Raw genomic sequence first — 14,904 nt, 5'->3', positions numbered from 1 at the left:
ATAAGAATGTGATTGAGTAAATCTTAGTAGATCTTGGAATATATTTTATATTCATATTAGGAGTTGATTACCTATTAAGAGTTGTAATTCTAAAATGTAAGGTTTTTGCCTATCCTACTACTATAAATAAAGGTCCACTGGGGGTGATACAATACACATCTCACAATTAAATCTCTCTCTTCTCTCTCTCACTACCGCTGGTCTCCCTCTCTCTAAACCTTTAGGTAGGTCAATTAAATAGGCCTACAATACGTTATCAGCACGCTCTTACCAGAAGCTGAGGACTTGACGGATCGTAGGAGAAGGCTATCTTCCACACAATTCAAAGGCTATTCTTTGTTTTCTGCTAATTAGGTACGCTTGAAATAAATGAAGATATTTGAAACGTCCACGAAGCATGAAAACATTCCCCATGATGCATGAACCCCTCTATGTTTATATTTTGCTTACAATATATACATTGTATATGTTTCATATGATTGTCAATATATATATATATATACATATATATATGTTTCATGCATTACGCAATTAATTTGCTATGTGGCATTGTGAGTCAAAGCATATTAATAAATTAGAAGCGATTTAGGGTTTTTCAAACCTTAGGGATGTCAAAAAAAAAAAAAAAAATGGGAAACGTGCGGCAACGCTGCCGCATCACTAACGTGGCTTCGCCAAGACACCACTGCTGGCCTGAAGCCCAACCGTGTGGAGCATAACATGGCACTATGTCATTTTAGACAACTTTAACCTCACGGCAGCAGCCCTTTGGGCCTTGCTGCGTTGACCCGGACCCCAGGCCTCCGACCTACTTAGCTTTATAGGGCCTGAAGTCCCTTAGCCCACCCAAGAAGAACCTATAGCCTTTTCTTGGCCCGTTGTCCCGAGTCCCTGACCCAACTCTAGTAACCCTAAGCTGATGGGCTTCCTTGTTGCCTATAATCCGGCTCGTCTGCAGTAGCCCGTATGCTCATTGGGCTTCGTCCTAGTCTCGGCCCACTCACCAGCAGCTTTATGTTGCTGGGCTTAATTTGCCTCGGACCTAAAACATGAAACCCAGCTTTTCTGGGTTTCTCCGGACCAACTGAAAAGGCCAACTTTTTGCTGGGCCTGCCCTGTGTCCCAGTTTCGACCTAAGGTTAGTAGCCTTAGCTGCTAAGCTCCCCAAACCCTCTCAGCTCGAGGCCTGCAGCCCTCAACGAGCCCAACATGCCTGCAGCCGAACCTACAGGGCATTTCTCCCATATTATTTTGCTTCCACAATCAACTTTATTCGATCCCGATCTATTGAATTAATTAAAACTGACCTGGAGTCCATTAACCTGATAATTAAATCCAAAATTATTGACATGAAGATCACTTTTGGACATTATCGATTCAATAATTTATTTTTATACTTTGAACTGTTGACATACTTTCGTAGTAACGAAACTCTCACACTTGAGTTCCTGAAGAAACTCAAATTCACTATACTTAAGTCAATATATTGCATTCTGTGTTTTTTGCAGGAACATCTCATTTATGAACTAATTGTTCATAAAAACTAAATTGAACCTGTAGTTTCACATTTAGTGCCTTTGAAACCTGAAGTTTTCATTCAAAACTTATCACATGAAACCTGTAGTTTTCATGCGTAAATTAAACCAATACATGTCTGTAAAACCTGAATGTTCTATGATATATGTCTATAGATCACCATATGACTAATCACGTTTTTTTTTACCCTCTGTTTTAGGGACATGTCGAACTTAAACAAGCTCAATTTCACCGCTCTGGAAGTATCAAGAAGAAACTACCTAAAGTGGGTTCAAAACATGAAGCTCTATCTCACTGCAAAGGGTATTAGAGCCACCATCGAGGCACCCACTAACGACAAACCTGTCGACGAAGCTCAGAAAGCTACTGCAATAATCTTCATTCAAAGACACATCCATGATGCTCTGCAGACCGAGTACCTCACTGAGGATCACCCACGCACCCTCTGGCTGGCTCTGGCTGATCGTTTCGATCACCAGAAAGATATATACTTGCCTGAAGCAAGACATGACAGGCAGCATCTTCGCTTCCAAAACTTTAAGTTCGTGAATGAATACAACTCTAAATTTTGTAGAATTCGATCACTACTGAAGTTGTATAAAGTGGAACTTACTGAATCATATCTCATAGAGAAGACTTATTCGACCTTCCATGCCACCAATATTATCCTGCAACAACAATATAGGGCATAAAAATTCATCAAGTTTTTGGATTTAATCTCTGTACTACTTCTCGCTGAAAAGAAGAACCATCTTTTGATAAAGAATCATCAAGCTCGACCACCTGGCTCGAACGTCAAGACTGAAGCGCATATGCCCAATTCTAACAGCCACAAATGATGAAAGAATCATCGTGGCCGTGGCAATAGGCGGCAAGCCCAACCACTGGCCCAAGGTCAACAAAGTGCCAGCCCCAAGGGAGGAAATATGACCCAATAGCATCCACCATTTACATTTAAGGCCCCGAACTTCAAGAACAAGGGCAAAGCTACTGCTCAACCGTTTTCCACTGAAATGGACATGTGCTACAGCTATGGATCAAAAGATCATTGGTCATGCGTATGCCGAGCTAACCCCGAGCCTATTGCCAAGTATCATTCCCATCGTGAGTCTAACTTTGCACATGTGGATCATCCGGAATATGTTGCTACATTTATGGAGATATCGCCAATCATCTACTCCGACACTTAAGTGTGGCAGACCCCTTGGTTCAAAGGATTCACAACCTCGAAAAAGAAAAATGACACCAACTAGTGACCCTAGTTTAAATTTGACCATCGCTCACTTATCCGTTCCAACGCTTAAGGTTATTCTAGATTATGGTGATGTTTTAGACGAGACAAACTGACCTCTCGAGAATTGTGAGATTTCAGTCCACTACACAGTATTGGATGAGGTTTGGAATAGGAATGACATAATTGTGGACGATGCATTTGCGTATACAGTAGCCACTGACATCATGCTTAGCAATGACATTAAAACCATGTTCCATTGATGAATGCCAACATAAAGCCGATTGGTCAAACTAAAAACAAGTAATCTAGTTCAAACTTTTAAACTTTTAATTACTAACTAATTAGCGGTTAAACTTTTAATTTCTTATTTTCTTCACAAAGGATTTGCATCAAGGACTCAGGACTACACATGGATGCATAGTTTTGTAATAAATTACTAACTAATTAGTGGTTAAGCTTTTAATTTATATGATCATACATCACCTTCTTAAAGTATTTTTTTTTTTTATTTTCTAGGCCCATATATAGTAACATATATGCTCGATAACTTATTTCCATTGCTGAAAAATTATATCTATATAGTTATTTAAGATGATTTCCTTACCTTTCCACGGGACACAAAAGAAGAGCAAATTGTCGATCTACCCCCTGAACTTTCACTCGACTTTCAATTCCCCCCCCCCCCCCGGGACTTTTCTATTGGAAAATTAAGGACTCCAACTAATTTTTTTCAGCTGATTTGTCCCCTGCCATTAGTTTTTCATATAATCCATCAATATTTCTGTTAAGTGAGACCATGTGCACAACATGTGAGGGTAGTTAAGTCATTCCACTCTTAGAAATGATTAAAAAACTAAAAATTAAAAAATTAAAAAGAAACAAAACTTTCCCTCTATTTTTTCCCGCTAATTCCTATCCTAAATTTTATTATTCCCTCTTATTCCTCTGCATGAGAAATGACATATGGTGTTATTGTCTTCAAAAGTAGCTAAGTTAGTCTTTTTCTTGAAGCATGTACTACCAAATTAATAATTTGACAAATGCTTATGCTGTTATTATCTCCAAAGCAGTGCATTAATATAAGAAACATGTTCTTAATACTCATAAAAAATGCTCAAGATAATTACTTACTTTTCATAATGTCATAAAAGCATCTCCAAAGGAGATGTCAAATTGTCCAAATTAGCAATAATGATAACAAAAGACAGCATTAATGTTTTCCAACTGAGAAGCCAAATCTGATGTGGCATGACATGTATTGACATCTCTCCCCCTTGCTGCCAAATTTGACAGCACCTTCAGATTTTTTTAATTAATTTTTTATTGGTTTAAAGCGTTATCCTTTTGTTTCTTTTCATTCCCAATGCAAAGAAAATACATATGAACTATTATTTTATATTTAAAATTTGACATATCAGTTAGAAAGCAAAAGTTTAAAAGATGTCAAAGTGCCATGTAAGCCTTCAAATTTAAATTTTAGGTTTAAAATTTGATATCTCCTTTGGAGATGGTCTAATAATCCCAATACAATTCCACAAAATGATCCTTAAGAAGTTGGAAAACATAAGAGATTTTACCATCCATAAGGAAGATAACCTATAGAATCTCGATTACAAAATATGGGCATTCCACTTAACCAAATACAAGCAAAATAAGGTTTTAGTTATCAAAACAAGAGCACAAACATTCTGCTCAAAACGCACATGACACGTGGAGATCAACTACACTTTCCATGGCCTTCCTCGGTTGGTTGGAATCTTGTACCTGAACTTATTTTCATTTTTGATGGCTGAGTAAGATTAAGGGTGTTATGTTTTCCAACTTCTTAAGGATCATTTTCTGGAATTGTATTGGGATTATTATGACATTATGAAAAGTATGTAATTATCTTGAGCATTTTTTTATGAGTATTATGAACATGTTTCTTATATTAATGCACTACTTTGGAGACAATAACACCATGAGCATTTATCAAATTATTTATTTGTTAGAGAAAATAAAAATGGTAGTACATGCTTTAAGAAAAAGACTAGCTTAGCTACTTATGAAGACAATAACACCATATAGTCATTTCTCATGCACAGGAATGAGAGGGAAAAATAAAATTGAGGATAGGAATTAGCGGGAAAAAATAGAGGGAAAGTTTTGTCTTTGTATTTATTTTCAGTTTTTTAATCATTTTTAAGAGTGAAATGACTTAACTACCCTCACATGTTGTGCACATGGTCTCACTTAACAGAAATATAGATGAACTATATGAAAAACTAACAGTAGGGGGCATATCAGCTAAAAAAAATTAGTTTGAGTCCTTAATTTTCCAATAGAAAAGTTCATGGGGGAATCGAAAGTTAAGTGAAAGTTCAGGGGGTAAATCAACAGTTTACTCCACAAAAGAAATAGTGCATGAATTATATGACCATTTTACACCTACCATGAATGCTGTTTGAACATGCTAGAATAAAAACCCCAGCATATTATGTGGTGCAGATTAGATAGTTTAATTCGTTACTTACTATGTTGTAAGTTCAATTCTCAAAAAAAAAAAAAAAAAACAAAAAAAAAAAAAAAGAAAAGAAGCACCAACTCATAGTCAACTAATAATATGTGACAATAAAGCCATCCAAATATTGTGCCTCTCTCTACTCTTTGGGGCCAAAAACATCTTGCACATCGTAAAGCTTTAATTAACTGACTTTTGCATATATCATGACGCGAGGATGTCATCCAAGTTCGATCGCCCGACATTTGTATGTTATTAGACAATTAGAAGCATGCTGTCTGAGTAATTTTTCAAGTTGCAATCCACTACTTATGATCAGGTCAGCATTTGCAACTTACAATCGCAACAATGGAAAGTTGGAAATTAAACAAATTAATTTTCACGTCGTTCACCAAAGATTATATGATCGATTATTCGATTGCGTGATGGATGAGGAAACTATAAAATAACCTAGCTAGTACATGCTAACATAAAAGGCATAGAATTGGTACTGGGTACCATGCAATTGACTAGGTGATGTTTTTTATTTTATCCATGAATTAATCGGTCAAATATATATATATATAAAGAAAAATAATGTTAATTATAAAGAGTCATAATTAAATTTTTAGAATACCAACTATATAATTTGTTATTAGCCTATTATTTGAAGAGCTTCTAGTTGCCCTACGAATTACTGATTAGTTATTTGTGGATCATGGATTACCAGGATATTGGATGATTTCATTTAAAGAGTTGTATAAATCATAAGTCTTTAAGCATGCAAGGATTACAATTAATTACAATACTTGTAGAACAAGGAATCCTATTAATGACTAAGGCGGCGGGGGAATGTATTGTATATGGAATTTGATGTACTTGATTTTGAAATCTAGGAAATACAGACTTTGGAGGAGTAAATAAAAGACACATTGTATTGAACAAAGATTTTTTATGTCTTCTAAAAAGTCAAAAAATCTTATGGTATTTAATTATGACTTTTTGCGAGCCTATAAAAAAAAAAGGTGTATTCAAAGTTTCATTGATTTTAAAGGATTTTAAAAGGTCGTGGACTTTGATGAACGTTGAGTTCTTTTATAGTAAGTTTATTGCAAATCAAATACAACATCTACCCCTAAGATTTTAATGGATTTCATTTTTTTTTCATTTTTGATAATATACTCCACCACTCACCATATGCAATGACTACCCTTTCACCATCATGTTGCCACCACCACCTTACCATGATCATTTGTTGGTGTGAAAACTTGGACGAAGTTTGGACTGGGTTCAACACATATTTGCCCTGAGTGTTGCTTTTGGTCTCAGTGCCACAGGGTGGCTCAAGAGAAAGAGGCGTGCCACTATTGAAGGTTGCCAACAAATAAAGTTTGCGTTTGATTGTGTGTGAAAGTTGCGCATTAATCTGACTTTTTAACCAATGATTGTGCATCAAGTGGGACACTGGTTCAATTTAGTTCTTTTTTGTTCATTGAGCAAATGTGGACTTAGAGTTTAGTGTAGCTTCGTGTATGCTTGCCTAAAAATTAAATGGAAGTAAATTATAAATTAAAACGAGAAACAAAATGTAATCAACTCATGACGTAATCAAGATTACAAACCTTTCACAAAAGTAAATTCTAGGCCGATGGGCTAAGCTACATAATTAAATGTAATTGACTGAAAATGTAAAGAAATCAGTAAAAATCTAGCAAGATTCAGTCCATGAAGGGAAAGATAATGCTAAAAGAGTTTACTGAGATCATTGGTGTCAGATTGGACTTAGTACAAAACATGTTTCTCAAAGAGGAAATCAGGCTGGTTGGAATTGTACATCAACTAAATCATACCACGAGGTGGCAGAGTTGTGAAAGTTTTATATATCGGGGATCGTAAGCAATATTTGCTTTGAAGAAAAGCTTTGAGATTGTAGTTGAAGAGCTAAGAGAGTTTTTACTAAAGAGCAATTGGGTTTGTGCTGAAAAGCAGTTGGGTTAATTGAATAATTACTCAAAGTTTTTGTTTAATCGTAGAGATTGAACATGACGAAGGCCTCGACCTTGAAGACCTTAGGCTCTATTTATAGGGAAGGAGAAGGAGCAACCTCGATCATATCATTGAGCTAAAGTAAAGGTAGACTGCACATTTAGCATTGGCAGTGACAATAATTTTTGGTAGGTGGCCTTGAGCTGTGTCTTGAGACAGTTGGCACGATCACGGTAATGACATCAGTGTGTCAGATTACGTGTGCATAGGCATTTAAGGGGGCGAGATATTCTAGAGCTTTGGTTGCCTGTGTGGCAAATGTGCTTCGGATAGGAACCCATTCAAGCCCTTGCACAAGTTAGAGTGAAATGAATTTGTCGTCTGAGCCCCAATTTTAGGCTTCAAAGTTAGTGGGCCGGAGTTGTGTGACTTTGCATAAATAAAAATAAATAAGTACTATAGTATGCCTTATTTCATTTATGGCCCAAACACCATCTCTTTAGCCCACCACTACCATGGTCACCACCGTCATTGCCATGGGCATCATCACCACCCCCATCACCATCGCCATCGCCACAACCACTCCCACCCCACTCCCTCTCCCCGCCACCCCCACCTACCCCACACTACCTTGACTACTACCACCTTCCTATGACCGTCACCATGGTACCATTTTCACCATCTTGTCACAATCATCACCACCATACCACAACCTCTAATGACCATTTTTTTATTTACGTCGTTACCACCAACATGACTATCATTGACACCACATTCATTATGGTTGCCACCTCTACCACCATCATCACCACAACATCACTACCGCCTCATCCCAACACCACGTCGCCACCATTATTTTCACCCATACTATTAACGTTGCCACCAAATACACCACCATTACTACCACCATATTGCCAAAAATACCACATGGGCAAATCCACCACCTTATACGACCACTTTGTCATGATCATAATAATCATTTCAAATAATGTGAAAAATATTTAAAATAACAATACTTTATTAATAAATTGATCAATAAAAAGTTCATCACAATTCACATAACTCTATTAAAATTTATGATAAAAGTCTCACAAACTCTATTAAAAGTCATGTATAATTCAATCAAAATCCATATAGAGTACATGAAAGTCAAGTAAACTCCTTTCAAATCCAATGTATTCATAACCTTATGAAAATTAATCAAACTACATATCCAATACACCCCCTTAAATTTGATTTTCTGGAAATATCATATTAGCTCTTAAGCAGTTTTTTATTACCGTTGACATTATCAATGAAGTAAAATCATATTTGAACGTGTACTTCTCATTGGCGATTTCATAATGTTGCAAGATAGATTTGGGGAGCACTAATCTTCATATTACAAGTCAATATATGATTTGATCAAACTTTGCAGGCACTGTATACTAGATTTTTGTGGGCTGGAAGAAGGTTGTGGAAGTCAGTTAATTAAATTCTTGGATCATGGGAGCTTCTAGGATCATGTGTTGCACTAAATTTCATGTAATCCTCAAAAATATTTAACTATCCTTGGCAACCTCCCCTAGTCAGCCACTATTATACACATCAATATATATATATATATATATGAGATTATTAGGGACTCATTCCAATAGTCAATCCTCTGAAATTTTCGAACTTGCGCATGCTGGCTGCATGGGGTTTCATGGCTACCCAGAACATGCTTTCAATAAATATGAAAGTTTCGTATGTATTTTTTTCTTTTTAATTCGACTGACGGTTATAAACGGCACAAGAGTGACTACTTTTCCCTTCAAAAGAGGAAGAGACACCACTTGGAACATGTCAACCTACAGTCCTACATGCAGTTTGACCAAGTAATAACTTTCCTCGTCGGAAATTGATTGAGTAGTTGAACTTTAGTGAGTAGGGGAACAATTAAGCCACAGAAGCTTCTGTGGGAGCTTCTAAATAATAGAAAGGTTTACCAACTTACAAATTAAAGAAACTTCTATACAGGAGCTTCATTTGCGCAATGCTTGAATTTTGAAAAGATATCCTAGAGTAACTAAGAAATTCTAGCTAGCTACAAAATAATCCTCTCTTAAACTGATAAGACAACATTGAGAAATACCTTTCGTTAATTTAGTTGAATACCCTGCATTACATATGTGCTTCACTCACTAAAATGGAAATTGAAATTGTTGATTGCGTTTTAATTAAATGAAGGGAAATTGGTTGAAATGATGAAAATGCAAATCTCAATTGATGAAATGATTTGGTAATATGTTGTCGTTATTTTATTTCAGCGGAGTTTTAAAATCCAAATATTAGCTAATTTTTCTTGAATGAAACGCTTATAATTAGTACATACTACCACAAAACTGAAGTAAAATGATCATATTTATATTTATGGATTATTCATGCTGTGATTCTTAATTTCCAATCTATTCTATACATAATTAATCATATTCATAGTATATTAAAACAAAATGAAAACAATGAACAACATTTCTTCTCTCATCATGTACTCCTGGAGAAAGATTCGTTACATGGCAAATCAAACGGGCTCCAACCATCCATTAACAAGTTGGGATTATAAAGTTCATGTCCTAGTAGCGATGTGCCAACTTGCATTGTATGACTACCATTATCCATCATTTGCGAAGTAGTAGACCACAATGCCTCTTGGCCTGGCAATGGGGGCAACCCAAAATCGCTTGCATATTGTACTACTTCACTTGTGTGTTGATGATGATGCTTCTCTGGATAATGAATTAATGGGTCTAATCCACCAAAGTACATACGATCATTGGTGCTACAATTTTCAGAGGACAAGTGATCATGAGATAGAGTGTGAAATCCAAGCGACCCAACAGGACCATTTTGATGATAATGATTATCCATTAACTGAGTACTAGTATTGTCTGAGCTTGCATTGTTCATGTTTAATTCCATGCTCGAAATATCTAAAGCTGCCGGGTCGAATTCGCTTGGCAATTCTGGTAGTTGATGAACAGATCCGGTAGTACTATCTGAATTATCGAGCTTCTGCTTCAAGAAATTTGCATAAACAAGTGCAAGATCAATATGTGACCCATCTTGAGTCACTGAGGAACTTGTGGAATCACCCAACAAGTTGGTGCCATAGGAATTATGAGCACCCTCATAAGTACTGGCCCTACTCTTATTTGTGTTGTGATGCGCGTGACCTTCTGTAGTGCAGGTGGTGGTGGTGGATAGCCTTAAAGACTTGGACCGTTTTCTATTCCTTCGGCAGCCACCTCCGATGGGGACGTTCCTGAGGGACCCTCCTTTGGTCCAGTACCTCCTATAGCCCTTGCAAAAGTACCTTGGCTGAGTTAAACTATAGTTGTTGTAGTAACAAAATTTGGTGTTGCAACAACCACACCGGGGACAATTGGGAGATGTGTGATGATGATCATCGTTTGGTTTCCATCCTGCTCTCTCCATCACCAATGACCCAATTCTTCTTAGGCTTCATCAAAATTTCCAACACTCCCTCTTCCTTTCAGAGTTGGAGAGAGAGAGAGAGAGAGAGAGAGAGAGAGAGAGAGAAGGCTTAGTTGGGCTGCATGTAAATGAAATAGTACAATCTATACGCTTATATGGGGTAAAATAATTATAATTAAGAAAGGTAGTGTAGAGTACACAACCCCGTGCACATTGCACACTAGTACGGAGTGTGTTGAGAGATTTTCTCACATTGATAATGTAAACTCTGATTTTTCAATATATAATTATGGTCTTCAACGATTGCTAATTGATTTGGTTCAAGGTACGTTTTTAGTTCTATCAGGATATCAGAATAAGCCTAATTTGTATTGTGTAATTATTTGGTTTAATTCATGCCAAATATGAGGATATGTGTTGAGATTTTATCTCATACATGTACGTAAAAACTTACAATTAATCTTTGTTTTCAATATCTGTGAGAGTTGAACTCAAAATCTTTTCAACAAAATAAAAAGTGATCATCGTCAGTGAACCAAATAGGCAATAGAAAGTTTCACATTTTCGAGTTAAAATACTCTAATGCCATTAGTATTACGTAAGAGTGAAGTTTGTTATATGGAAATGTTGATTGTGTGTATGCACCCGTGCACAGGAGGTTTCGGTGGCGTTGAGGCCGCAAAGGGAGTTAGGGTTGTGCGTGTGTCACGTCCCCGTAGCTATTTGAAATCTTCAAAATATCAAAGATATCAAATAATAATTGAGTTGTGTGTCACGTCCCCGTAGCTTTGATGTTCACTTAGCAAAGGGAGTTAGGGTTGTGCGTGTGTCAATTTTGCCCAAAAACTTTGTATGTATTTGTATGTTTAATGATCTGGAAACGTTCGTCAACCTTGAGCTATTCAATAACTTGAAAAAGTCTTCACCTTCTTCTTCCTTCTCTCTCTCTCTCTCTCTCTCTCTCTCTCTCTCTCTCTCTCTCTCTCTCTCTCTCATATGTACCGTGTTTTGACTTTCTCAATTTGAAAATCTCATTTTCCTCCCCACCTGTATATATATATATAAACAAACTCAACTCCCTTGTCATATATCCTCCTCACAACGTTTTCAAAGTTCAAACCAATTCACAACTACATAAAAAATAAAAAATAAACCTTCATATCAATCTTCAACTCTCAACTTTAATCAAACACTTTGTTGATCAACCAAAAGTATCCTTTGTCAGTTCTCAATCTTCGTCAGATTTCTCGTTTCAGTTTTGGATTTCTCGATCAAATGGACCAAGAAATTGATGTTCCCACATTTTTTCTGTGCCCCATTTCTCTAGAAATCATGAAGGATCCCGTCACAATCTCGACCGGGATCACATACGATCGAGAGAGCATAGAGAAATGGTTGTTCTCGAGCAAGAACAAGACTTGTCCCGTTACCAAACAAGTGGTTTCGGAGGATTCCGACATAACTCCCAACCACACTCTTCGCCGGTTGCTCCAAGCTTGGTGCACAATGAACGCTTCTCACGGCATCGAAAGGATCCCAACTCCGAAGCCGCCCGTTAACAGATCTCAGATCGATAAGCTCCTCCGAGACGCCAAAAAGTCCCCAAACGGTCTGGCAAAATGCCTCAGTGAGCTTCGATCCATTTCATCCCAAAGCGAAGCCAACAAGAGAAGCATCGAAGCCGCTGGTGCAGGCGAGTTCCTTGCTTCAACGATAATCAACAACATCAAGAACGACAGAGAAAATGTCGAAAATGAAGAAGCTTTGAGCATCCTCTACAACCTAAGTCTTAGTGAAGATGTTCTCAAAACCCTAATAGGCAAAGAGGGTGAGTTTGTCGAGGCCTTAATCAAACTCATGCAACGTGGGAGCGACGAGTCTCGGACGTACGCTGTGATGTTGTTGAGATCAATGTTCGAGGTTGCTGATTCGATGAGGATGACAAACGTAAAACCTGGATTCTTCGTCCAAGTTGTTCGGGTCTTAAATGATCAAATCTCACAACAGGCCTCAAAAGCCACATTGCAACTGTTGATCCAGCTCTGTCCATGGGGACGAAACAGAATCAAAGCCGTTGAATCCGGGGCGGTTATGGTCTTGATTGAGCTTCTTCTAGATACTTCTTCCGATAGGAGAACCTTGGAAATGACACTCTTGGTGCTTGACATGCTATGCGGCTGTGCGGAAGGCCGCGCAGAACTGCTGACCCACGGCGCAGGACTAGCCGTGCTGTCTAAGAAGATAATGAGGGTCTCGAAGGTGGCAAGCGAGAGGGCGGTGAAGATTTTGTTCTTCATTTGCAAGTTTTCCGCGACGTCGAATGTTTTGCAGGAGATGATGCAATTGGGTATTGTGGCGAAGCTATGCTTAGTTCTTCAGGTGGATAGTGGGAGCAAGACCAAGGAGAAGGCTAGAGAGATCTTAAAATTGCATGCAAGGACATGGAAGAATTCTACTTGTATACCAAGCAATTTGGTTTCTTCTTATCCATCTTGAAAAAGAAAGAATTGTGACTTTCTATATTTTTAGTAATTTTCCATTTTTTGTGTACGTAATTGATTTTTGGTTGGTTTTACAACACAGATATACAGATTAATGGGCATGGGTTACAGTTCCACAAATGTTTGATCGCATTCCTATGAATTTCTTTTCTGGTTCTGCCATTTTGGGAAATCAGAATACCATTAATTGCTCAATACATTTGGAACTTTTAGGAGATTACGATTTCTAGATCAAACTCTTGTTTTAGAAACTTTTTATTTCAGTCGTTTTGGGAAGAGAAATCCAAAAATTATATTAAGCTTCCATACTTTTAGCAGTTCTGGGTCCCTTGTTCATTTCAAATTGATTGACAGATGGTCCAGCACCGGAACCAACTGAAAATGCAAGGATTAAGTAAAATAAGGAAGTCCTAGACTTGCTCAAAAAAGCCAGCCGGACAGAGAAAGCAGTCATATCGAATTCCAAGTGCATTACACAATTAATTAATTGCCCATCTTTGTGGACCAAATACTATATACTCATAATTTAATTCTTTATTTATTCTTTCAGTGATATCGTGTCTTTAGTAGACATAGTTAAATTAGCTAGAGTAATTGTGACATCCCACATCGCTCAAGGAAGTGATCCTTAAATGTATATTCCCATCTCTACTTAGCACGAGGCCTTTTGGGAGCTCACTGGCCTCGAGTTCCATCGGAACTCCGAAGTTAAGCGAGAAGGGGGCTAGAGCAATCCCATGATGGGTGACCCACTGGGAAGTTGCTCGTGAGTTCCCAAAAACAAAACCGTGAGGGAATGGTAAGCCCAAAGCGGACAATATCGTGCTACGGTGGTGGAGCAGGCCCGGGAAGTGATCCGCCCCGGGCCGGGATGTGACAATTTGGTATCAAAGCCTAACCCTGGTCGCGTGTGTGCCGACGAGGACGTCGGGCCCCTAAGGGGGGTGGATTGTGACATCCCACATTGCCCAAGGAAGTGATCCTTAAATGTATATTCTCATCCCTACCTAGCACGAGGCCTTTTGGGAGCTCACTGGCTTCGAGTTCCATGGGAACTCCGAAGTTAAGCGAGTAACGCGCGAGAGCATTCCCAGGATGGGTGACCCATCGGGAAGTTCTCGTGTGAGTTCCCAAAAAAAAACCGTGAGGGCATGGTCGGGGCCCAAAGCGGACAATATCGTGCTACGGTGGAGTGGGGCCCGAGAAGTGGTCCCGCCCGGGCCTGACATCCCACATCGCCCAAGGAAGTGATCCTTAAATGTATATTCTTATCCCTACCTAGCACGAGGCCTTTTGGGAGCTCACTGGCTTCGGGTTCCATGGGAACTCCGAAGTTAAACTAGTAGCGCGCGAGAGCATTCCCAGGATGGGTGACCCATCTGGAAGTTCTCGTGTGAGTTCCCAAAAAAAAACCGTGAGGGCATGGTCGGGGCCCAAAGCGGACAATATCGTGCTACGGTGGAATGGGGCCCGAGAAGTGGTCCCGCCCGGGCCAGGATGTGACAATTTGGTATCAGAGCCTAACCCTGGTCGCGTGTGTGCCGACGAGGACGTCGGGCCCCTAAGGGGGGTGGATTGTGACATCCCACATCGCCCAAGGAAGTGATCCTTAAATGTATATTCTCATCCCTACCTAGCACGAGGTCTTTTGGGAGCTCACTGGCTTCGGGTTCCATGGGAACTCCGAAGTTAAGCGAGTAGCGCGCGAGAGC

General features: G+C 38.6%; 3 protein-coding genes across 3 annotated transcripts; 2 read left to right on the top strand and 1 right to left on the bottom strand.

The window, feature by feature from the left end:
* Positions 1-1,739: 1,739 nt before the first annotated feature.
* Positions 1,740-2,228, top strand: LOC137744549 (uncharacterized). Its single transcript, XM_068484335.1, has one exon. It carries the CDS (start codon positions 1,740-1,742, stop codon positions 2,226-2,228), a length of 489 nt encoding a protein of 162 aa, XP_068340436.1.
* A 7,512-nt stretch (positions 2,229-9,740) lies between these two features.
* Positions 9,741-10,691, bottom strand: LOC137744738 (dof zinc finger protein DOF3.5-like). The gene has a single exon (XM_068484531.1). It carries the CDS (start codon positions 10,689-10,691, stop codon positions 9,741-9,743), a length of 951 nt encoding a protein of 316 aa, XP_068340632.1.
* A 1,210-nt stretch (positions 10,692-11,901) lies between these two features.
* On the top strand, positions 11,902-13,491 carry LOC137746333 (E3 ubiquitin-protein ligase PUB23-like). The gene has a single exon (XM_068486421.1). It carries the CDS (start codon positions 11,967-11,969, stop codon positions 13,185-13,187), a length of 1,221 nt encoding a protein of 406 aa, XP_068342522.1. The 5' UTR covers positions 11,902-11,966; the 3' UTR covers positions 13,188-13,491.
* The last annotated feature ends 1,413 nt before the right edge of the window (positions 13,492-14,904 follow it).

This window comes from Pyrus communis, chromosome 9, assembly GCF_963583255.1.
Source record: "Pyrus communis chromosome 9, drPyrComm1.1, whole genome shotgun sequence".
NCBI lineage: Eukaryota > Viridiplantae > Streptophyta > Magnoliopsida > Rosales > Rosaceae > Pyrus > Pyrus communis.
Note: the sequence above shows the minus strand (reverse complement) of the source record. Positions and strands in the feature narration are given on the sequence as shown.